The following is a 26,037-nucleotide window of genomic DNA, read 5'->3' on the forward strand; positions in this document are numbered from 1 at the left end:
TCTTGCTGCCAAGACAAGAGACCCTCTCCAGCCTTCTTTAGGGACTGGACATTTACATTTCCAGGTGTTTGGCATGGGATGTGCTTTGGTTGCTGACTCAAGGAGCTGGAAAGGCCCTGTGGGAGGTTATTGCACATCTGTGAACATGGAGAGGTGGCAGCATGTGTGTGGGACAGCTCCACCTGCCAGTAACAACTCCCTGTTAGTGAGAGCTCCCATGTCGTGTGCCCAGCCCATTCCCAAGGGCATGGTGCTGCCTCAGAAGCATTCCTAACAATGTTTTGAATACTACATGTTTCAGCTGTACTTGCAGGAGGCTCCTGCTGCCATGGTCGATGGCTGGGCACTACGGGCTGCGGCAGCTGCGTGTGTGCGACACAGGGATTGTGTCACTGTGCAGTTGTGCTTAACATGAAAAAGGCATCACTGTGTTCCAGTGATAATAATGCCAGCGAGGCCTCCCCAGCCACCATGTGAGAGCCAATCTCTCTCTTCCCCTTTCTCTTTCCTTATCAAGGAAACTCTGTAGTATCGTGTGCTGCAGAAGAAGAGGAAGAATTCCCTTTTGTGTACACTAGAATTTCTTTTGGCAGCTGGGAAGGTCTTTTGGAATGCAGTAATGAAGGGTAGAGCTTACAGGAACTGGGATCCGGCTTTACCGACAGAGCACGCAGTGGAAGCATCGTGACTATTAAAGATTTTTTTTTACTTGGAACATTCTACTCCCAAATCCTTCTGATGCAAATTGTGGGTAGGGGAAAATGGTGCACCAGAAAAATCCGTACCCTGGCAGCAGATGAAAGGGAGAGAACTGTGGGGAAATGGCACACGTGGGGTGGCAGAGCTGCTGTGAGGGACAATCCCGACATTGTGTGGGCCAGATGTGCATGAATTTAGTGTGGGAATGCTCAGAACTGCCCGAATGGAGCACTCATGCAATTCCTGTGCCACAGCAGCACAGTGCTTACGCAACTTCTCTTGATCAGTAGAGGGGAGTAATTCCTGTAGGGATTCAGGCTGATCCTGGAAAGCGGGTGTTTAGTAAACAAATGGAGCAACCACAACTCCCTGCTCAGTGTGTTTGCCAGAGGCTGGGAATGATGTGTGTGTGTGTTGGAGAAGACCACAGGAGGAAAGAAGTTCCTCATTCCTGGGTGTCTACAGGGAATCAATCTGTAGGGGATTTTTTTTTGCTTCTTATTGAAGATCTCCAGTAGAATTTTAGGAAATCCTTGGTGAAGCCCTCTACATATCCTGGTTGAATTTTGGGAAATAAACTGTCAGTGGATTCTTGGTTGTTAGCGAGGGTCTCCAGATGCCCTGGTAGAATTTTGAGAAATAATAAGTGAGTGTTTTTTAGCTCCTCATTGAAGATCTCTTGTTATCCTGGTAGAATTTTGAGAAACAATCTGTCAGTGGACTTTTACACCTTGGCGAAGGCTTCTAAATATCCCGGAAGAATTTTGGGCAATAATAGGTCAGTGAATATTTAGCTCCTCGGTGAAGATCTCTAAATGTATGTCCTGGTAGAATTTTACGAAATCATCTGTTGGTGATTTTCTTTTCTCCTTGATGAAGGTTTTCAGCTTTCCTGGTAGAATTTTGGGAAATAATCTGTCAGTAGATTTTGTCCCTTGGAGATGATCTCTAAATGCCCTGGTAGATTTTTGCTTTTGGGTGAAGATCTCTAGATATCCTGGTAGATAGAATTCTGGGAAATAATCTGTTCGTGGATTTTTTGCTCTTTGGAGAAGATCTCTATCTGGACTAATTTTTCTAGTAATAATTTTAGGAAATGGAAGTATCAGAGTGGCCGACCCTTTTTCCAGAAAGGTCTGGATTGTTTGTTTGGAAATTCTAGCAGCTCCCAGGGGACTCTCACCGTGGAGCCGCGGGTGCCGTTTCTAGCACTGCCGCCTCAGCACAGGCTCTGACTCGCTGGCTTTTGGCAAAGTGGCCAATTTTTCTGAAATATTCTGTGTGGAGAGGGCCGGAGGAGCGGGCCGGGTGGGATGTGGCACAGCAATAGGCTGGGAAGGCGGGGGTGGGGGGTCCGTGGTGCCCGTGGGAAGAGGCGGGGGGGTGGGGGATTTCACGAGCCGGGATGCCGAGGAGGGCGGAGCGGGAAGCCCGGGATAAGGGGGCCGAGCATCCCTCCGCCGCCGGGCCGGTTGCCAAGGCGACGGCTGCGTGGCAACGGGCTGGCAGCGGGGACCGCCCGCCGCCGCCGCGGAGCCGCCGCGCAGAGCGGGCGCGCTGCCCTCCTCGCTGGATGCTGCGGTGGCCGCCCGGGAGCAGCCGCGCTCCGCTCCCGGTCCCCCACCGCCGGTGCCGACCAGGGGCCGAGCTCACCGGGAGCAGCAGCGCTCGGTCTCCGCTGCCGGGACCAGCGCGGCGCGGAGATGGTGCCGCTGGTGCGGAGCGCCGGGGGCTCCCACCAGTGGCTGGCGATCGCTTTCCTCGGCCTTTGCTCGTTCCTTCCTCCCGGGAGATTCGCTGCACCGGGCGGAGACTTCCCCGGGGCTGCCGTGGACAATCTGGTGGTCAGGAAAGGGGACACGGCGGTGCTTAGGTAGGAGGCGATTGCGGGCGGGAGGGATGCAGGGACGGAGCGTCCCCGCCGCCGCAGCATCCCCGAGATGCCCAAGGCTCCGCCGGGAGCCTCCGACCTCTCTCGGGGACGATGCGGCGGCGGGAATTTCCCCCGGGGATGCTTGTGGGGTGCCCCGGTGATGCGGGAAGTTATCCCTGTCACCACCCGGTACCCACATCCCCAGAGCTCCGGGCTGCTCGCCCGCTCCCGGGGTGGTTTCGTTCCGCGGTTTCTCCTGTTTTAACTCTATTTAGGAAGCCCAGTCTGTTGCTAGAAGTTTGGAAACGGGTTGTTGGGGTGAAATGATGCAGTTTTGGCTTCTGGCAGCAGTTTGGGAGCTCTGCAGAGTGAGCAGCGCTGGACTGTGGCAGGGAGAGGACGATTACACCCTGCCAGAAGCATTAACATTGGTATTATTATTTATTTTGAGATATATTTCTGTATTTCTCAACGAGAAATGCCATGCTTTATGCCACGAGGAAATTTTATTCCTCTTTCTCCTAATAATGGACCTTGTGCTCCCATATCTCCTCATTACTTGACTGGAGCAAAATTTGTTTACCAGCAGTTGGGCACCATAGTTAATCTACTCGAGTCCTTCCTTCTGGTTTGTGTTCATTAATCCTCTGCTTGACTTGATTATTCCCCCAGCCCCTCAGACTCTTAACTTTTTATTTGTGTGTTGTACTTTTGCCATGATCTTTCTGTAGTTCTAAAACCCCATATTTTCTCCTTCTCTGGAATATGGTTGTAGTGGGTTGAATCTCCTCACTGGTGATAAATCTCTGATTTTTAATTAGCAGCACTTCTCAGCTATGAAGTCAGGCTGTATTATTTTTGTTGGACTGTCACTGAAATCTCCAGGTTGCAGTGTGTTTTATCCATAAGCATTTTCAATGATCCTACAGTCTGCTGTAAAATGCTGCATGAAGCATTTTCAGTAGAGATTTGGAAGCGTTTTCAGGCTGCTCCTGGTGTAGTAGCTCCTGAAAATACAGTAGATGTCTATGTAGGGCAGCTGACAAGTGGGTTTTATGTGTACCTCAATTATACTCTGTATTTTGAGACGTACTCAAGTCCTTGTGCTTTCTGTCAGCACAACTGGAGGATCAAAGGAAATAATAATTTTAAAAAGTGGTTTCTTTATACTGCTTCAGGCTCACAGGTTGCAGAGAAGGTAACTTGGTGGGTTCACAAGCAGTTAAGACAGATAATCAGTACTAGATGCTATTAGGATATAAATGTGTTTAAAACTACAGCATTAAAAACAGGTGTGATTGCTCTCAATGTTATCTACCGGTGGGGTTCTGGTGGAGCATATCCAGCTTTCCAGGCCTAAGGTTGTGTTTGGAACTCGGTGTCGATGCAGCTGGATAGGTTACATAAACGAAATGGGAGCTTTAGGCTGCAAACATCACTTTGGTCTCACTAGGAAGGGTGTGTGTGTGTTTTGTAAAGAGGTGCTGCTACAGGAAATGTTCACCTCACTGCTGAGCTCTGGGACAGAGGGATGAGGTGCTGGAATTTTGAGTGTTACATCTGGATTTCATTCTTCATGCCCTGTGATTAACTTCTCTCATTTCCTGTGCCTTCAGCAGGCTTGCTTTAAACTAGGGATTATTTTGTTTTAGGCTAGTGTTGTAACTTGGAAGGGGCAGTGCAGGATCACTGTGGGAGCAAACACTTTGAGAAGAGCATGCAGCAGCCAGGCAGAACCTGTTATCCCGAGTCTCCCACTGCCCAGCATCTCAGCTTCTCTGGGAGTGTTCCTCACTGGATATTTGTATCGTAAACTAATTTCAATATTCAGTAAAATAATTGCTATTAGTATCCTAAGTATTGGAAGCTGACTCTTTATTTAAATACAAATTCCAGCGAGCTGGATAAAACCATTTGGGTGCTGGAAAAGGAGTTCCTTCCAGCTCTGTAGCCATCTGAATTCAGCCCTTCCCAGTGACTGTGCCTCGCAGTGTCCAAAGTTGACTGCGCTCCGGAGTTCCCAGCCTCTCATAGCAAGATGACCATGGGCTCCCTGTGGCCAGCATGTGTTGATTCCCCCCTCAGCACCACCTTCTCTGCTTTAGCGGTCTTGAGAGGGCTTCAAACGTTGCCTCTTCCCCTCGGAACCAAGGCAGCACTGTGCCAAGAGCATCCTGCTTTAATAATTAAAGCTGGAGTATGGGCGGCACTCCCATGGCTTTGAGTCAGCATTTTCATGGCTGTCAGAAGATGAGGGTGATTTATGGGGTGTGTGTTGAGGTGGAGCCAGCCCCCAGCAAGGGGCGTTGCAAGTGCCCTTGCTTGGGCGCGGACCCTGCGTGGGGCTGAGGACCTTGAGCAGCTGGATTACACATCACCCCATGTTCTGAGCTCCCCAGGAGAGTGAATAAATGGGGTTACCTGTGTTGAACTGAGGAGAAACTTTTACTCACAAGTCTCATTTTGAGCTGATATGTCAGAGGAAAGCACGTAGCCTGTTTGAATGAGTATGGGGCAGGTGGGCCAGGTGCCAGCCCCAGTTCTCAGGTGAAGTTTTCATTTTCTTTGCTGAAGACGAGCAATAAAGGCTCCTGGAACTGCTGAGGTTTTCCAGTAAAATCCTCTGTGTGTTAACACGGAGTAAAATAAATAAGTTTGGCTCCCTCATTTTGAAATAGTTAACTCATATAACAGTGTAATTAGTCAATTTAGTATCAAACACCACAGCATTTATTTAGTGCTGCAGAAGCAGCACAGTGAGTATCATCCCCGTCCTGGTGCTCTTGGAGCATCACTCTCTGCCCAGTGCTCTGGGAACGTCTCTCCCTGCCTGGTGCTCTGGGAACATCGCTCCTGTCTGCTGCTCTTGTTCATCCAAACCCCTTTCCTCCTCACCCTCACGGCACCCCTGGGATGGGTGCCCTCTCCAGCCCCATTGCCAGGACCAGGACCATCGTGGGGCTGGGTCCTGCTTTGCTGTGCCCAGGTGGTACTGGGATGCTGGGATTCTCCCTTGGCCTCCCTGGCCAGCAGTTCCCAATGCTGGCAGAGGCACAGTACCCACGTGGCCCTTCATGAAGGACTGACGGAAGAGCAGGTTTGCCAAGAATGTCACTGGACACCTGGTTTAGTACAGAAACACCCTCAGCAAGGGGATTTTACAGAAAAGCTCTTGTTAGCTGAGGAGTTCTGTCTGTGATGAGTTATTTCTGTAGCCTCAGTAATTAAACCCAGGTCCCTTTTGTTTGATTTCAATTGGCGATTGATCCCTGCAGTCCCAACACTATTTGTATTTATTTAAGTTATAAGAAATCACGTCAGTAACGTGGTTGTTCTTCGTGGCAGAATAATGTTGGGAAGCCGCTCATTTTCAGTAGTAGTATTCCATCCTGTTCTTCCCAGGCAGCCTGTTAAGATTTCCTGAGAACACATGAGGAAGGAGAGAGTAACTTATAAACCCATGATTTTATTAGAAGAATATATTGCTTCACTGTGGACTGCTAGAAATGCAGGGAACAAGCTGTATATTCAGAGCTGGGTTTCTCCCATGACCCTTTCCAAGACCTTCTGTAAGGAGTGGGATCACTGTGTGTTCCAGCATATCCATCTCACTGACAGCAGAAGTGGAGATTTCAGGAGGGGAGTGTTTTAGGAGAGGTGACAAATGCAGAGCACTTGACAGGATGCAGGCACAGCCAGAGTCGGGAGCAGGGCTCGCGTTCTAGGGCTGGATGCCCAGGGGGTATGAGACACCTCCACTTGAGAAGGGCTTCATCCCCTTCCAGGTGATGTGGGGAGGACAGTGGAGAGCTCACATTGGGGTGGCAGCAAGAGGCATTTCTGGTTCTGTGAGAAATAAAAGAATTCCTCTTTGCCTTCCTGTGGTGATGCTGATCTCGGTTACAGCTGATGTGAGTGTGTGTGGCCCCTGTGGCTTTAGATAACGCAGGAAACAGGGATGTTGTCTTAGCGGTCCCCATGTACCTCACCTGCCATTTGGAGCCTGAGTCCTCATGGATATCAGAATGTGCAAAATGTGCTGAAGATGATCAAAAGGGCTTTTTCTAGAAAGCAAATGTTTTTATCCTGCATTTTGTTTTTCTCGAAGCTCATGGATAATGAAGGTAACTCTACCTGGTAGCATCTTTATAGTACCTTTATGTTCTGTCATTGCAGCAAATTGAGCTTCAGAAGTTGTCATGGTTTTGAAAAAGCAAAAGATCTTTCTACCAGTATATGATTATAGAGGAATTTAGGTAACATGGGCTCTGCAGTCTGTAAAATACTGCGAATTACTCGCTTCAAAGAGTTAAACCTCAGGCTGGGATCCGTGATGTTCCCAAAGGCTGGCAGGAGGAGCTGGAAAGCAGATATCTGTGTCCAGCTGTGATCACAGAGCAGACGTGGGTTCTTGTCAAACCTGGCTGGGAAATCCGGGGATCACTTTTAGGCCAGCCATGTGAGCAGGTCAATGAACTGATTGATCCATGTGTTTGCCCACAGTTGTCCCTTTTGGCCATCCCATGAATGTTGTCTAAGGTTTGGGCAGCTGATGGTCACCTCAGGAGGGTGATTATAGAGAATGTCTTTTTTGGTCACAGCTCAGGAGGTCTGGGGCTTTTTAGTTTGTTTGCTGAATTGGAAATTCTTTGTGTGCAGCCTGGCTGCTTCTCACTGCACCTTGGAGACTTTTGGGTCTGTGTTGTGTCCACTCTCCCCTGCCTTGGGGACCTGGGGCAGTCGCCAGACGTTGCGGATAAGCTCCTGGCAAGGCAGGACAGGTTGTGGGGATCTGGAGCTGTCCCCAAACACTTTGGGTGAGCCCCTGATGAGGCAGGATGGGCTGTGTCTGCAGACGAGCTCTGCCCAGGGGTGTGTCTTATTGTTTTTTTCACTGCTGTTGAAAGGTTTGGGCATGTCCGTGGCAGCTGATCTGAAACCATTTGTCTCTTTTGCTGGCTGCTCTTAGAGCTTCTCAGCTTGTTCTTTTCCATAAGATTTTCTGCTAGTGGAGGCAGTTACCATTGAGAGAATGGGAGGAGAAGCTCTCTGTGCCTGTTGGTGTCTGGGAGTGCTATTGCCTCAAATGCAGTGAGTGGGAATTCTGTCCCCCTCGGGAGGGACAGAGCTTCCTGACTGTGATGGTGGGGGTGCCCAGTGGTGCCTAATTAATATTTAAATTGCTGGGGTGCCAGTGACTTTTGGGGATTGGGATTTACCAGTTTTGCCTTCTCTTCCAAAAGAGCTACCCTTTATAGCTGAGAGTCTTTGCCCAGGAAGTGACAGCGTCATGGAAAACCGATGGCGCATCTACCAAACATTCCCCATCTGTTGCCATTCCTGTTACTGAGAACTGGGCATTTGGAAAGGAAGTTTTGCAGTAGGAAGAGCAGGTGGATAACAAGTTTATACAGCATATTAGAATTCTGAGATACTATATGCATCCCAGAATCCCAGTCCGTCCAGTGCAGGGTGCAGCTATGAATACCTGCAGATGTGTTTATGGAGAGTGTAATAAATATAAATATTTTCTTCTTTCCTTTATGGTTTTCAAAGGTTCAGTTCTTAAGGCCCATACTCTTGGTACTGTGTGCAATTCAAGGTCACAAATTCTTTGTCTATGTGAAGTTTCATTCCTGAAACGTGACCTGGTATGTGCAAACTCGTGTGCACAGCCCCTGGAAAATGAAGTTGTTTGCTTAAGGCTTTCCTATTCCCGATCCCTACCAATTATTAAACAGCGCATTATAGTACTTGCCTCTTGTCTGTGCAACAATAATAAATAAATTCAGCATAAATTAAAATAATTTATCATTTTAAGTGATGGTGAAAGTTTCAGCTGTTATGTAGAGGAGCTAACAAAACAAGGAGTCAATAAGGAATGAAAACCAGGATTTGTTCCAAAGGGCTGTTCTGATGAACAGACAACAGAAACTTAAATGACTTTCTTCTTGTCACCTTGTGTAAGAACTGAGCGTAGCCGATGTCTCAGGCGGCTGACTGCGAGGGCAGAAAGGTCCCACTTGGACCCGGCTGGGCAGCTCTGGTCTGTGCATCTTCTGATCATAGAATCCCAGACTGGTTTGGGTTGGAAGGAACCTTAAAGATCATCTCGTTCTAGTCCCCTGCCATGGGCAGTGGCACCTTCCACCAGAACGCTTGTTGAACACTAAAACGATGCTGGAACGAGGTTTCTCCATCTCTTGCTCTTCTGAAAGCTCTTGGCAGCAATGACTAAATAGATGAACTCACCGTTATTGAGCAGGCTTCAATATGTAACTCACTTGGCAACATTTCTGTTACTCCTTTTCTACCCATGATAACAGAGCAGGTTTTAATGGGGGATTTGGATCAGACAAATGAAATTAGTTAAAAAATGAGCACAACCGGATATGAAGGTCTCAGAAAGGACTTACATTATTACATTGGTGTATTTTGGGATCTGTGCTTATGAAGCACTGAGTTAGTTGTGTACTCTAACAGATGTGATGAAAAATCTCATACCAGTGGGAGTTAAAGATACAGGAGTTCTGCAGGTATTATGTTGCTTAGGGAATAAAATAATACATAATAATTCAATAATTAAAGCATTTATCTGTATAATCATGCTAAATACTTTTGTTTATAAATTTAATATGGTGGTGTAATATAATATTTATGAATTTCAATTAATTCATTAAAATATGTATGCATTTATCTTGATGTGTTATGTCATAATTATCTTGAATTAATGATGGGAATTAAATCAAGAAACTGGCAAAATCATGTCCCTTAAATGTGTTGTACACAGAGAAGTGTTGAAGTGTTTCACTGTCCAGCTGCTGCTTTAGGTCATGTGGATATAAGTTAAATTGCATCTCAGCACTTCAGGCACAGCTTTGGTGATTGGACTCACCAGGCCCCTCCTAACTCCTGACCACACTCCCACTCCAGCAGTGGAGTTCTTTTGTAATTCTTGGTCAGACAGTTATTAAGTAAATCTGAAATTAAATATTGAAAATGTCATTGAAGTGCTAATATAAACAGTGGGAGGAAAAAACTGACAAGTCTAAGGTTCTCTTTCAGGTATTTCTGTGATGTGTAAAACCTTGTGGCTAAAAAACCACTGTGTTGTTTCCAATGTTATAGAACCATGGAATGGTTTGGGTTGGAAAAGACCTTAAAGCCTATCCAGTTCCACCCCCTGCCATGGGCAGGGACACCTTCCACTATCCCAGACTGCTCCAAGCCCCCTCCAACCTGGCCTTGGACACTTCCAGGGATGGGGCAGCCACAGCATCTCTGGGCAACCTGTGCCAGGGCCTCACCACCCTTCCAGGGAATCACACAAGGATCATCTGAGAGACTCCCTGGGATTGGAGAGCTCTGTTTACTCTCTGCAGTGTTCATGAGGAGATAGTTTGGTATAGATATTATGGGTTTGTTCCCTCTCCTCACCAAGCTTTGCCCCACCCTGAAGCTTGGATGTGTCCTGGGGCTTCCCACCTGGACACAGGGCACCATCCCAGGTCACCCAGGGAAGCCCCTCTGGAAAATTTACAGATTCCATGGTCACAAAGCCAAATATTCTCTGGTAGATTTTTCTTGCAGTTTGTTAACTTTGCCCCTCTGTCCCTGACCTGTGACCATGAGCATAGGGGATCAAAATCTGGAGAGGAGGGAAGATGATGAGGGAACAACCAGAGAGGAGAGAATAGGTCACCAATTTCCAGGTGTGGAGCCTTGGTCACAACCACAGGAGGTCGGGGGAGGAGGAAATCTGTTATGAAAGTGGCCTAATTACGACAAGCAGTTTTCCCCTGGCTGGAACAAGTGGACTAGAAAATTGTACTAGACCTTTCATTCAGAGACTATTAAAGAGCGAGAGAAGAGAGAACAAATATCGCTTTTGTCACAGCTCTTTATTTTTATATTTTGTTAGTACTGAGTCCTGCACATTGCCTGAAATCAGTTTAAAATTAATTTAATTATTTGTATTTAATTTGTGACTTTTTTTTTAACCTGTATAAACCTTTTTCATGTTATGTTTCTGGTAGTGTGAAGGTGCATGGGCTAAAGATACACACAGCCTGCAAATTCAGTGTGGATGCCAGGGTCATTTGGGGTGACTGCAGCTCGTGGCAGCCCCAGGCTGGGGGGACATGTTGGGCTGAGCCTTCCTGGGACATTGCAGGGAGCTGTGAGTGAAAATGCCTCTTCCAGCCCAGCTACAAGAGGAAATGGTGCATTAGCACAAGGCAAAAGGGGGAGAAGTTTGGCCTGTTCTCCCCAGTAAGAGGAAGAATGGTCGGTGCTGCCGACAGTGGGTGTGAGGGTGTGAAGGGACAAGGGTGGAGGAAGATGGGATGACAGGACATCCTGTGTCCTACAGGAATAGGGGGAATGGCTTTAAGCTGAAAGAGGGTAGATTTAGATTGGATATTTAGGAAGAAATTCTTCAACCCAAAGCAGTGTGTGATTCTGTGGATTTCAGATGTACTTGCATTTAGTGACCTTCTGCACTTTATGCAGATGTTTTGTTTGGTGGTTGGGTTTGGCCTCTGCACTTACAATTCCAAACATTGCACCTCCAAAATATTTATCCCCAGCTGTAACTTAGTGAGGTGGTGGATTCTCCTCATGATTTATTGTACCTGTACTGAGCAGATCAACTAATTATACATTTGCCATCAAAATACCATTGAGGCTCGAAACTGTGTGAGTGACTCTTCCCCACCGTCAGTACTGGTGTCTTGGCTCCTGGGCTGCCCTGGCTCTTTCATGAGTTACCACAACCTCAATTCACAGAAATAAATGCACTGACTCATCCTTAACATTCTCTTCCATTTTTTTATTTTCACTAATACTTCAAAACAATATTCCTTCTGATCTTTCACTCGGTTAATCTTGTAAAAGGAAAATAGATTTGGATGTGTATAAAATAGGAAAAATCACTGAGTCAAAGAGTTGATGAAATTCACAGAAATCAAGCTTTTCAAGGCAGTCAGCCCAGAAGTATTACTCTGGAATTAAAAATAATTTTTGTTACAGCAAATCTTTTCCTTCACTGTTCCCCTTTGCCTGGTTAGTATAAAAGAGAGCAGGAAGCAGCACAGCCCATTGGAAATGGGATATTTCAAGAGTTATTTAAATTAAGTCCCAAGTACATACACAGTGTTCAGGGTTATTGCTATTTTCCCCAGCAAAATGATGTGTTGCCAGGGCAGGAATTGCTTCACTGCAGTAAACTCAGTTAATGCTGAGAGCGATGGGAGGGTGGAAAGGTGAACTGCTGGGGAGAGAAGGCCAGAGGTACAGGGAAAACCAACCTGCAGGTAGTGAAGCTCCTCCAGCATCCCAGGGATGTATATTTAGAGAGACCAGGCATCCTGAGATATTATTTATATTGCCACTTAAGGAGTATTGGTGTTATCAAAGCATACACAGGAACTGGGAACATTCACACAAAACTACTGCAGTCAGTGGGGTGAACAGCACAGGAAGAGGTTTTACACCTCCCAAACCAAGACATGTTTCCAGTCCAGTATGTGGTGATCAGATCACTATCAGTGGATCACAGATGTGTTACTGATCAGAGGCAAAAACATAACAAAGCAATCACTATCAGATATGTGGATATAACACATGAAGGAGGATGAGAGGATGCAGAAACAACTCTGCCATCTGTAAGGAATACTGCAGCACCAGAGGGTACCCCAGGTCACTGGACATCACCCACACAGGGCTGGGCTGTGCCAGGTTGCCCAACTCGGTCCCTCCAAACCCAACTCTGGCCACGCTCTTGGGAAAGCTGCACATGCTCTAATCTCCTGATGAGAACACGCAGCTCTAAATGAAAGAAATCTCAAAATTCAGCTAGCATATCTATTCTAAAGACTCAGGAATTATTACTCCATGCCTGTTCTCCAAGTGTAATTTTAAATTTTGAACAGTTTTTGGTATTTCACACTTAGATAAAGGCTCTGGGGTGCTTGTGATGCCTCACCTCTTCTTCCTGAAATCACAGAATCCCGGACTGGTTTGGGTTGGGAGGGAACCTTAAAGCCCATCTTGTTCTGCCCCCTACCATGGGCACAGACACCTTCCACTAGACCAGGTTACTCCAAGCCCTCTCTAACCTGGCCTTGGACACTTCCAGAGATGGGGCAGCCACAGCTGCTCTGGGCAACCTGTGCCAGGGTCTTACTGCCCTGGCAGCCAAGAATTCCTTACCAAAATCCCATCTAACCCTGCCCTCTGGCAGTGGGAAGCCATTCCCCTTTGTCCTGATTCTCAAGGCCTTGTCCAAAGCCTCTCAATTCCTGTGACTTTTTTGGGAAGCAGAATAAGCTTTAAGTCTTACTATTGTTTGCAAACCTTTTGAATTCTCAGGTGGAAGATCAGACACTGTCATAGGACAAAGTCACATTATTTCTGTAGTAGCAAACACTGTGCAGTGTTTGCTCTTGATCAAAGATTGTGTCACCGGGAATGCAGTTTCTGTGCAGATTTTTGTTGTGTTTGGAGAGCACTTGACATATTATTCATAAATTAGATAAATTACAAGACCTAAAGCACATCTAGTAAAGAGTGTGGGTGAGGAAGAGAAATTCTTGGCTGCCAGGGTGGTGAGGCCCTGGCACAGGTTGCCCAGAGAAGCTGTAACTGCCCCATCCCTGGAAGTGTCCAAGGCCAGGTTGGACAGGGCTTGGAGCAACCTGGGGTAGTGGAAGGTGTCCCTGCCCATGGCAAGGGGTGTGAAATGAGATGGGCTTTAATGTTCCTCCCAACCCAAACCATCCCGTGATACTTCTCCTGTAAGAAACCTGTGTTTGTATAATGGTTTTGTTTGCTTTGGGTTTTGTTGGAGTTTTTTGTTTGTTTGTTTGTTTCTTTGCTTTTTCCTTTCCTTCCTTTTTTTCTGTTTTGGCTGTTTGTTTTGTTCTGGCAGCTGTTTGTAACATCACAGATTAACAGTGAGTGTTGAGAATACTGACTCAGTCTCCCCTGCCCCCTCAGCCCCATGTGGCCTTTCCCTCTCTAGCAAAGCTTTGCAGTATTGACATTCTGACCCTGGTTTGGGGGAGCTGTGCTTTTTAGCATTCCTCAGCCTTAACAAAACAGAGACTGTTCCTGTAATGGTTCCAAAACCATTTTCACTAGCAAAGAGTTCTTTAAATAGCACTCACCGAATGTAGCTGCTAATTTGCATGACAGCTTGATTAAATGTAACCTGCTTCCACATTTAATTTATTTTGAAACTGCCCAACATTTTCATTCCATCCCATTAATTCTAAATTAGTAGACTAGCTTGATTATTTAAGAAGTGAGGTAATTTCATCATCTTCGTTTGTGTAAGCTCAAATCCATACTGTAAAATCTTCTGAAAGTGGTTATAAATAACAAAAGGGTTTGCACCACATCAAGATCTGTTGGACCTGGTGGTGTGATGCAGAATGAAATGAAGAATTAGGTGATTTAATGATCATCTTTGACTTCAGCAGCTATTGGGCTGTAAATTTGGCTCCACATTGCAAGACAAATTCCCGAGTATATGGATTTGGGGATAAATGAACTTGGAAAGGTAATATTTAAGGGTGATTTTACACAGGTGCTCCATTTTCCAACAGGAAGTGATCTCTTTAGCAAAATAGAGTCTCAGGTGCTCTTTCAGAGGTACTTCCCTTTGGCAGTGCATCTGTTAGGGAACTGGGCCACAGCTCTTTGCTTTCCGTGATGCTGGAGCTGGAATGAACCATTTTTGTGCCAAATCCTGCAGAAAAGGGGCCAGGAAAGATCTTTTAAAATTTATTTCTACACTCATTTAATCAGCTTCTCTTTCCAGGGCAAGACTTGTTCAGCAGTTAACAGAATATTTCAGATTTCTTGGAAAGCTGGACCCAATAATTTATTTAGGTTATCGACCATCTGTTCCCAGAGGATGGTTTCACAAATATGGCTGTGAATGCATTTCTTACGTAAAGCTTATAGATCTTCCGTTTTTTAAAAAAAATTTTTTTTCCTTTTGAAAAGTCCTATTATTCCACACTTTTGCTATGAAAGCAGGCTCTGGATCCCTCAGCTACTCACTCATTTCTTATCTCTCTGCTCTTGCACATTTAACTTGGGATCTTCCTGAAGGTGATGCACAGACGTGTTTCCATTTCAGATTTTCATCCTAGATTTGCAAACTGAAACTGTTTTATCTTCTGAAATCTCCTTGTACGTACCTACTAAGGAGCACTAAAATTGAAATTTAAATTATATTGAACTTAAAAAGGTAAAAAAATCTCATATCTCGCAGTTCTGCCTGTCCCCAGTAAACGCCTTTTCCACTCACCATCCTGCTGTCAATTGGTAGCCTCGTCCCCTCTCCTGGCTCTTCTGTCCATCCTCATTCCAAACCTTGCTGATTCTTCCCATGTAATATCCCTGTGAAATGAAAATTCCTTCTTGGAAAGGGCTGTCCAGCCCTGGTGCAGGCTTCCCAGGGCAGTGTTGGAGTCCTCATCCCTGGAGGGATTTAAAAGCCATGTGGATGTAGTACTTGGGGACATGGATCAGTGGTGGCCTTGGCAGTGCTGGGAAACAGTTGGACTCGATGGGCTCAGAGGCTGTTTCAACATAAGTGACTGTGTAATTCTATGAAAATTCCTAATTGGGCTTTTTAATCTTGATCAATGAACTATGTTTTCTTCTGATTTTAAAAGACACCACTTTGTTTTCTGGCGTTTCTTTGGACCTTGGTGACAAATGTTTTTTCAGCCCGTCCTCTTTGTGTCCTGCTTCAGAGTATCCTCTGCTTCCAGCTTCTCCAGCTTATCAGGAATAATGCATTTGTCTTACCATACAGATTATCAGGTAGTAATAACCAGCCATGAAAATGAATGTCTTTAATTTGGCCACTGCCCCAATGTGACAGTGACAAAGGCAGCTCCTTGTTTGCAGTTCCAGCTGCAAACTTCGGTATCCTGGGATGGAAAACAAAGAAGACAGAGAGGAGAAGGTTTTACATTTGACTGAGAGGACTAAGACATGTGACCCTAAATATATTTCTAAATCATAATTTATTTCCTAAATCGCTTTATTTTTGAATTTGAATAGCAGTTATAAATGAACCCTCCCTGCATTTCATTGGGAGGTGAGTGAGTGTTGAAGAAAACACTCTGGGTGTGCTGGTAAATATTTATTTGTGATAGATGTGCATAAGTGAAAGGATGCAGCATTCACTAGGACTGAATCCATCCCATAATGTAATTTACAATTTCCACATGTATGAATATATGTATGACTGGCTGAGTGCAGACTTTGCCATGAGTCCTGACAGGTGAAGGTCATGTCACATGTCACTGGAAAGCTCATTTTCCTGGTGTATGTAATAAGGTTTCTCATTTGATCTTTATGTAGCAGAAGCAATCTGTGAGTCTATGATTCTCACAGACCTAAGAAAAATCAACAATGTGGAATCAACACTGAGTGGGGTTGAAAAGAGTATTTCAGGAGGGTTCTTCAGCAGAGAGCAAGGAGGGAGGGCAACTCTGGTGTTTGCAGGAATATGCTGAAATTGGATATAAAAGTATGGATGACATTTGAAAATTGCAGAATCGTTGAGGTGGGAAAAGCCCTCTCAGACCATCAAGTCCAACCCGAGCCTGATCCCCACCTTGGACATTGCTTGGACACCTCTAGGGATGGGGACTCCACCACCTTCCTGGGCAGCCTCTTCCAATGCCTGAACACCCTTTCCAGGAAGAAATTCTTCCTGACACAAGGATGAGTGGAATAGGAGATAATAAAGGTGGGAAAGCTGCTCAAAGGGGGCTGGATCCATTCTAAGAATAGTTTGTGTTGGGCCCTAATATAACACTGTGGCAAATCCCCCAGGGCCAGGGTCCAGAGGTGTGCACAGCTGGGCATGAATAGGAATACAAATCTTTGTTGCTATGGGCAGGGAAACATGATGGGTAGTTCTGGGGCATGTTTTCTCAAAGCTGCTGACAGAGCAGGAAGGGGCAGAGGAGAGAAAAATATTGTCTGGGAAATAAAAATATTTATGGGGGGAAGCTTGAGGAACTCTGTCTAATTAGTTTAGCAGAATAGCAACAGGCAACCTCATTGTGCTGAAGAACGTTTTAATGTCAAAAAACTCAGAAAATCCAATCTTGGCAAAAAACCCATAATACAAACTAATGACTAAAAGCTGAAAGTGAGCAATTTCAACATAAATGTGAAGCGAGTGTTTTAGAGGCAATTAACTGCTGGAATCAGCTATCAAAGAAGTGCAGGACTGGTTATCTCTTGTGGCTGGTCGCCTCTCCACAAGATACATTTAGGCCCTTTGTTGAGCTGAATAATGTCAGAAAGGTGGTTCTTTGACAGAGTTATGGCAGAAATTTCCTTTTACCCAGGCCAAAGGGGGTGCAGGGCTCTGCTGAGCCCCAGCTCCCCCCCCCAGCACCATGGTGTCAGAGCAGAGAATGACCATTTGCTCATTTGAAGGTTTCCTCTACCCAAACCTTTTTTTCAGTGTATTATTGAGTGTTTCTGTGTAATTAACTCTGCTCTTTAACATATATTAAATCATTATTCAATTTTAATGCAAAAAATCGTGATTTTTTTAATGACCTAAATGAAATCAGTTGTGTGTAGGAATGTTGCTGACAATTTTAAATGTAGAATGGAGGTATGGAAAGAAATGCAAAACATGTTCAAGAGATGCTGCGCCTTTGCCTTGTGGTCACCCCCTGGTACAGGGCTGCAAAGGGCAATGGTGCTGATTTGAGCTACTTGTGGAGACAAACTAGCTAACTCAAAGCATTTCTGTGCCTTCCACCCCCCCCAGTTATTTAGCAAACAATTTACTCCTGTGTCCTCTGCTCATAAACTCATAAATCTGTGCTATAAGTAAACAGTTCAATTTAATAGTCAGTTTTATCTGTACATTGTGAAAGTCAGTACTTTTGAGAACCAGTGATTTCTGTCAACAACAAAAAAATGATGCCTTTCTACTCCCGAGTGATGGTTCCTGCCTCATTCCAGCAAACCTGGCAGCGTCGCCAGGTCCCTGCTAATTGGAGGGGACTGCACTGGTGGCAATTAGGAGGTAGAACAGCGGAGCAGATCGATATCCTTGAGAGCCGACTTGCTGTCCTTTGGGAATCCGTGCCAGAGCAGGGCTGTGTCTCACAGAGATTGGGATGCAGCCACTGCTAGTGGGAATTAATTTACTTTAACTTAAATAACTCCTGAGTGTCAGCTCATACAATAAATACTAGAAATAGAAATATCTAAATAGAAAACAGGTACAGTTCATACAATAAACTACATTAAAGATTTAAGTACCAAGTGCCCAGAGAAGCTTTGGGTGTCCTATCCCTGGAAGCATCCACGGCCAGGTTGGATGGGGCTGGGAGCAATCTGGAAAAGTGGAAGGTGTCCCCAGAGACCGCAGGAACACACAGATCTGCTGACTCCAGTGTGCTGGAGTCATGGCCCATGGGGTTGCCAGAGGTGTATGAAATTCTGCTTTTACTGATCAGTTGGTGTTACAATAGAACCATAGAATCATGGAATGGTTTGGCTTGGAAGGAACATTAAAGCCCATCTCATTCCGCCCCCTGCCATGGGCAGGGAGGAACACCTTCCACTAGACCAGGTTGCTCCAAGCCTTATCCAACCTGGCCTTGGATGCTTCCAGGGAGGGCGCAGCCACAGCATCTCTGGGCAACCTGTGCCAGGGCCTTACTGCTCTCACAGGAAGGGATTTCTCTCCCAGTATCCCATCTAACCTTGCCCTCTGGCAGTGAAGCCATTCCCCTTTGTCCTATCAGTACAGTTCCTGGTGAATGGAAATGCTGGTGGAGAAGGGTTTCCTGACTGGCTGCTGGGAGGATGAACTGCTGGAGAGCACACTCTCACCCTGCTCATCATGGGTCAAGTCAGGGAAAACAGGCTTGAAGATTTCTCCATATTTTCAGAGTTAAAAATGTTGCTAAAAGTCCTCAGAAAGTTTCAGGCAAATCACGAGAAGGTCTGGGGGTAGTGATGGATCAGTGTGGGGTCCTGACAGGCCCCACAAGAGTATTTCTGGGGTGATGGGAATCTGCCTGTGTAACCATTCCTAGCATGGCCCAAGTTTAATGAAGACTCCCATAATCTTGAGGATCCAATTTACTGACTGTCACTGGTAATGAAATCTCTGGAAGTAAAACTCCACATTTGACATTCTCACGGACACAGACAGAATCCATTTCAGGTGAGCGCAAAAACTCAGCCTGTGAGGTACCTGTGACTGTCACAGGTGAAAATATTTGCTAATGAAGTGTATGTTAGTGTGAGACAGGTAGAGAACTCCCTCGGTCTCTTAATTTACTTTGAATAATTCATTAGCTTGCACTCCTCACCCATGGCAGTCGTAGGTAAATCCCACACTGGAGCTGCTAATTAAAGTTGCAAGATGAAGGGAAGCTACTAATGAGATGTGAGACAAGTCCTCCAACAATACAGAGGCAGTTGTTGGCACATTAAGTTTTATTGTTGGTTTTTATGCAAGGATAAGGAAATGCTGAGGAATTTACACTTGTTACAGCCAATGATTAGAGGTGGTGGGACTGTGGATGCCAGGTTGGGTGATGGATCTTCTCCTGCTCTAGGACTCCCTGACAGGTTGGGCTCTGCTTCCAGGGAACAGGGCAAGAGGAAATGGCCTCAAGCTGTGCCAGGGGAGGTTCAGGTTGGACATCAGGAGGAATTTCTTCCTGGAAAGGGTGGTCAGGTGTTGGAAGGGACTGCCCAGGGAGGTGGTGGAGTCCCCATCCCTGGAGGTGTCCAAGGAACGACTGGGCGTGGCACTCAGTGTCTTGGGCTGGCTGACAAGGTGGGGATCAGGCACAGGCTGGACTCAGTGGTCTGGGAGGGCTTTTCCAGCCTCAAGGATTCTGCGAATCTTTGCACAGGAGGTACCTGCAGCACCGAGATGGGTCCTTAGGTGTTATCTGACATTCTGAGATGAAAAATTTATCAATATTTCACATTTGTCTTATACATATTAAAAAAAGATAAACAATAAATCTATGTGGATTTTATCAGACAGTTTTATGGATAAATATATTGCTAAAGTATGACCTATGTTTCAGGTCATATCTTATAGGTGCTAGCACAATCTTCTTACCCACATGATGATCTGGGTGTGCCGTGTTGTCAAGTGGACTGGGCTAGTGATTTTCATTTTACAGAATGAAAAGTATAGATACAGTTTTGGATAGTAGAAATAAATATTTCTTGTGTTTTCTTCTACAACATGAAATTTAGCAAATGAGTGTTGTGTTGCAGAGTTGTTGCCTCTGTGTTGTTCGTGCGGTTCGTGGGCTGGCTTATTCACTACAGAAATGTTTGATGTTGCCACACATTTAAATATGTTTTCTGCTGCTGAGGAATGAGATGGGTAGAGATCTATGTGGGGATATGGAGGAGGATAAAAATACACTTTTAATGATTATTTTCAATGTACAAATTGCAACATGCTACTCAGACAAAATCAGACAAGTTAAAGCACTTTATCTTATTAAAGAAAATGTCTCGTAGGGAAATCTGCGCAGCACATCTTCACTGAACATGGGAAAAGTGGGTGTGTGGAGGGTCTGGTGTAAAGGGAAAATGAATATGGTCAGTTGGACTTGATTTCTGATCTTGCTTGTTGTCTGGGCGGAGCAGCGGCTCTGGGGCAGGGTGTCAGGGACCCTCTGCACCAGCTGGTTTCCGTCACTGCAGAGCCAGGTACTGGGTGGTACCTGGGTTTTAACCTCACGAGACAATGTCTCTGACAGCAAAATCTACCAGAGATGAGCCCAGTCCCTTTTACTGCTTTTCACCCCTCACAGCCTGTGCAGCCTGTGGTGGTGTGAACTGGGAGCTGCTGGTTTGGGAGAACTGGCAAACACTTCCTGCAGAGCTCTCCCAGCATATTACTCTGTGATCCTCATAAATGCATATGGTGTTTGAAAATCCAGCCTCAGCCAGGGCAGCACCTGAACACAGTCCTGCTCTCGCACAGACTCCCTGGCTTTGACTGCGCTCTGGCTCCACTGTGACCCCATCATTGCTGAAGGGATGAACAGAGAATTAGAGAAACAACCAGTTTAGAAAGAGCCTGGCAGAGGGGAATAGCCTTAAACTACCAGAAGGCAGGGCTGGGTTAGATATTAGGGAGAAATTCCTCCCTGTGAGGGTGGTGAGGCCCTGGTACAGGTTGCCCAGAGAAGCTGTGGCTGCCCCATCCCTGGAAGTGTCCAAGGCCAGGTTGGACAGGGCTTGGAGCAACCTGGTCTAGTGGAAGGTGTCCATGCTCATGGCAGGGGGTGGGACTGGATAGGCTTTAAGGTCTCCTCCAACTCAAACCATCCTGTTCTTTTGCAATGCTAACTCACCAGTTCAAACCCTGCTGTCCCCCTGCAGACAGGGCTTGGGGTGACAAACTCTGGGAAAGATCATCTTGAATAGCTGATTTCCTGTGAAAATGGGGAAATATTAACACTGCAACTTTATAATAAAGTACATTGAGATGGAAATGAAACACACACAGTTGTGATTTAAAATGCAAGCTGCTCAGTGTAGCAAATCAATACAAGGTCTATAAAAAGGGTTCAAAATGATAATGCAAATTAATCCTGGGAGGAATATTCCTCCAGTCGTGACACACTGACCTCTGCCAGTCACAGCCTGGTGGTGTATGCAGTAATGTTTATGGCACTCTGGATAAATCCATGAGTGGAAGATAACACTCCCAATTTGAACCAAGTACAGCTTTGAAAAAGCCTTAAGACCAAGAAAGCCAAAGCAAACCCCATGCTTTGCCTTTGCTCTCAATTCCGGTTTGGAGATGAGAGTTTTCCAGGGCTCAGCTCAGCAGTGACTGTGCTCCCACAGCATGCTCAGCAAATCCATCTGGTTGTGGGAGGGCTGGACTTCCAGCTCTGCCTCCCCCACAGCTTTCAGCCTTTCCTGACCTTGGTGATCCATTCTCGGCTGCTGCAGCTTCCCAGCAGTGTATTAAAGTATAAGAAAGTCAATAGCTGGAGCTGTCGATGGGAGGGCACTCCAGGGCAGGAGAAGAGCAGGCTCCTCTGGCGGCAGCCTCGGCTGGGACGGGGCAGAAGGAGGGCGTGGTATCCCAGGGAGCCAGTGGCATCCCCCGGGGGGGGGGGGGCGGGTGGCAGCTCTGCTGGAGGGACCAGACGGGCTGTGGATCAGCTGCCAGAGCACTTTTGGTTTTTACGTCTCCAGAGCTACACAAGGTGTTTTCAGCAGTAACCTGCGATGGCAACTTCTTGACCTGGGGCTGATCTGAACTGAAACCTCTCTTCAGGGCTCTGAAATCCACTGCTCCCGAAAGAGGGACTAAATCCAGGCTTCACTGCAAAACATATGCCTATCCAGTACCTGTACAAAACTCAACCCTTGGTGAATATTTTATATCACATTCTTATTCAGTCACATCCTTCTGGATTTTGTTTCTTTCCTGTTACTGCAAGCTCCATTGAGCCCTGTGCTGACCCCACCTCCTGATTCTGGGAATTTTGCTTTTTTCTCGATGTCAGTGCGTGGATGTGGTAGATTCTGGCTGGCTTTGGCTGTGGGGGGCAGAATGCTCCATGGCACCAGCATCTGGTCCAGGGGCTGCAGGACATCCTGCTCCTCAGGGCAAGTCATCCCCATGCCGAGGGTGACACTGGGACCCCTCTCCTGGACTGAGCAGGTGGGGCTGTGCTCCTTCTGCCAAGGAGGTGACAAGGACTGGGACACACGGGGTGCAGTGTCCGTGCAAAAGGAAGGCTGGGAAACAGCTTCCCGTCTGTAGGTGCTGCTGATGGCTTTGAAAAGATGAAGTCGGTACCATCTCCTCTTTCGTCTATTCCTCTTCCTAATCCTAGGATTTTAATTTTGTTGATTCATAGGTTATCTAAATATGAATAGGTTCACATCAATCAGCACTGCCAGTGCCACAGAATGAATATAAATGGTGTCTTCAGTACTTCCTAAGAGAATGGATGTGTCTGAAGTGTAAATCCGCATTCACAGGCTTTGCTGTGGCTCCTTGAAGCCAAATTCTTTAGTTGTTCCTTTTAAAACATTAATCAACTATTTTGCTCTAGACTTGGAAATGGGTTGGGAAGAATTTATGTTCTCTGTTCTGTTCATTTCCAGCAAACGGTGAAAATCAAGAATTACCCAAAGCACAACAGTTAGAACTGAGAGTTGTTTGCTCATCCAGCCGGATGAACATTGGGAATGCACACAGGCAGTTGGGATTTTCTGTTTATTCAGGGACCAGGCTTTAAACTGCACACTGAAGTTACTCAGTGTTCCTCATACTGAGGATGTTCTGGAGTGCAGAGGGAAAATTATGGTGCACTCTGGATAGTTCTAGAAAACCAACTGTAGCCAGAGCCAGATCCAAAGCTGTTCTGCACCATGTGAACGTTCCAGGGGCAAACAGAGCCGGAGTGCTGGTGCATATACCAAAACCAGCATGTTGCTTTGTAGCAGCCACTGCTGTCATTAATGTCCAGAGGAGACCACCAAGATGACCAGAGGGATGGAGCCCCTCTCCTACAAGGAAAGGCTGAGAGAGCTAGGAGTGTTCAGCCTGGAGAAGAGAAGCTTCAGGGTGACCTTATTGTCCCTTTAAGTACTTGAAGGAGCCAACGGGAGAGATGGAGAAGGGACTATTTACAGGGGCCTGGAGTGACAGAAAAAGGGAGAATGGCTTCCCACTGCCAGAGGGCAGGGTTAGATGGGATATTGGGAAGAAATTCTTGGCTGTGAGGGTGGTGAGGCCCTGGCACAGGTTGCCCAGAGAAGCTGTGGCTGCCCCATCCCTGGAAGTGTCCAAGGCCAGGTTGGACGGGGCTTGGAGTAACCTGGTCTAGTGGAAGGTGTCCCTGCCTATGGCAGAGGTGGAACTGGATGAGCTTTAAGATCCCTCCCAAACCAGGCTATTTGGGGTTTCTGTGATCAAAGGTGAAATTTAAATTTTCCTACAATTCCTAGTTGTATAACCAGGAAAAAAAGGTAACTCGTTGAACCTGAATCTCTCCTCTTACTAAGCAAATCTAATTTAAAAGTTAAAACCAATTCCTAGTTCCAGTTTGGTCCTGAGTCACCCACCCTTGCTGGCGTGTCACTGGGAGATTCCCCTTGGTGACCTGCTGAGGCACAATCCCATCCTTTGTCATTTCCAGCTTTGGTTTGCAGGTCACAGACGTGTCCCTGATGCTGCTTTGGGGCAGGCTGGCCCCACCTGCCTGGGTAGAAGCCTGGCCTAGATTTCCTCCCACCCCTCCCAGGGCTTCCTGTGTGTGGCATTGTGCCAGGAGAGCTGGTGGAAACCACCCTGCTGCAGCAGCTTGTTTAGTTTTTGCAACATTTTAACAAAAATTTGTATTTAGAGCTTCTTCATTAAACTCAGTGATAAATAATATGCACAAGGACTCATTAGCAGAAAATGCAATTATTGCATCTTGCATTGAAAATTATTTAAACCACAATTCTTGACAAACAAAGCATCTGACCCTTGATTAAAAGAGATGATGGGTGTGAGTAATTAAAGACACACTAAATATAATTCATCTTCAAAGCATTCCTGTGTAATTTGTCTTTTCTTGTGTCTTTTGAAAGCCTTTCTTGCCTGTTTGAGGTTGCTCCTCTAAGGATTCTGAGTAATATTTTCCTGTTTAGTGAATTGGAAAATAATTTCCTAACCTTAAAGTTCTGAGAGATACCTGGGCTTCTTGACAGAGGGAGAAATTCACTTTGTGGCAGAACTTTTGTCATTGTAAAGAAATCTCTTCCCTAGATGTTATTAGAAAGAAAAGTGAGTGTAGGTGGCGTTCTAGATGTCCCAGAGCCAAGGCACTGAACTTCCATCACTGCAAAAAAGGGAATTTTCAGCTTTTTTTGAGCTGTCTCTTCTCCCCAGGACACAGCAGGCATATCCTGTACGTGGGCAAGTGAACAACATGATGGTGCTGCTGCAGAAATCCCTGTTTCCAATCCAAGGAAAAGGAACTAAGGCTGAAAAATCTGGGAGCAGTGCAGGGCAGGAGCTGGTACTGTGGGTGCAAGGCTGTTTGCTCATTATAGCCCAAAAGCCGTCATGTATTTTTAATCAAATAGGCCTTTGAAAATCTAGAGAGTTCTGACTTTCACTTCCAAAGGAGGGAAAGCCACTATGATGCTTTTGCTTTTACAATATTTGTATTTCACATAGTAAGGAAACTTATTTTTCCCATTAGGAATTTAAAATTTTATAGGTAACTGAACCATTGGAAGACACTTCTTTTAGTGATCCTTAAATGGTTCTGTTGTTTAAATCAGATATGCTTAAATGTGTTTGTATTCATTAATTGATTTCTATCACAGGCTTGTGGCAGTGATATAAAATCAGTGTTTCATAATCAAAGTCTTCTCCCTTTCTGAAGTTTGAAATGGTGAAATCTTGATGACATAGAAATCAGAGGGCACAGGATTCTGTTTTCAGATTTTATAAGCTGTAGAAGTCTTTGTTACTCAGATTAGAAACTCATGGGCTTTTAGTCTTTAAAGAAAAACAAAAATGGAAGCTTTTCCCTCCTGCTTGTCATCCATGAATGCCCAGGAGCTGTATATAATGTATATGCAGTATACAACAAAAAATACCAAATTTAGAATCACAGAAACTCCTGAGTTGGACAGGACCCACAAGAATCATCAAACCTCTTCCTGCTTTCTCCAAGAAAAAACAAGAATAAAGGGATATAACATCAATGCAGAGCCATAATTTTCCTTATAAATGAAAGAACAGAATGTTTCTTTTGGCTGCCTGAAATTCCTGCCTCAGCAGCTTTCCCTGCTCTGATGCTCAGGACAGGAACATGGGCAGTGATGACACGGTGTCCTGCAGGTGATCGCTGCAGTTCTGGGACAGCTTTATAGGAGTTTGCTGACACTCCTCTTGTCTCCATGGTGGGCAGGGCATGGTCAGGTGTCTGCTGATGTGTCCGTCACCTCTGGACATGTTCAGTAACCACGACCTGAGCCATAACTCCGGTTTTTTTAGGGCTCTTCAACTCCTCTGCCCTTCACAGATGGTGGCGGATGCCCAGTGGTGTCCTCCATCCTCCTTTCTGCCTTTACTTTCACACCAAAACAGGACAAGAGGAAACGGCCTCAAGTTATACCAGAGGAGGTTTAGGTTGGATATTGGGAAGAGTTCTTCCTGGAAAGGGCTGTCCAGCCCTGGCACAGTTGCCCAGGGCAGGGGTGGAGTCCCCATCAGATTTAAAAGCCATGTGGATGTGGCAGTTTGGGACATGGGTTAGTGGTGGCCTTGGCAGTGCTGGGGAATAGTTGGAGTTGATGATCTCAGAGACCTTTTCCAACCTGAACAATTCTGTGATTCTCATTGTTCTGGGCTTTGATTTAGTCAACATGAAGGGGAGGATGGACTC

At 45.9% G+C, this 26,037-nt stretch overlaps 1 protein-coding gene across 2 annotated transcripts in view; it reads left to right on the forward strand.

Annotated features, from left to right (window-relative positions):
* Window positions 1-2,244: 2,244 nt before the first annotated feature.
* NEGR1 (neuronal growth regulator 1) overlaps window positions 2,245-26,037 on the forward strand; it is a 224,384-nt gene continuing 200,591 nt past the window's right edge. The window contains exon 1 of one of the 2 annotated variants that reach the window (XM_027651572.1): window positions 2,245-2,572. In XM_027651572.1, coding sequence (XP_027507373.1) covers window positions 2,403-2,572 — 170 coding nt within the window. In that variant the 5' untranslated portion in view covers window positions 2,245-2,402. The remainder of the gene's footprint in view (window positions 2,573-26,037) is intronic. The other variant, XM_027651571.1, reaches the window with a different exon arrangement.

This window comes from Corapipo altera, unplaced genomic scaffold (assembly GCF_003945725.1).
Source record: "Corapipo altera isolate COAL_440 unplaced genomic scaffold, ASM394572v1 57, whole genome shotgun sequence".
Classification (NCBI taxonomy): domain Eukaryota; kingdom Metazoa; phylum Chordata; class Aves; order Passeriformes; family Pipridae; genus Corapipo; species Corapipo altera.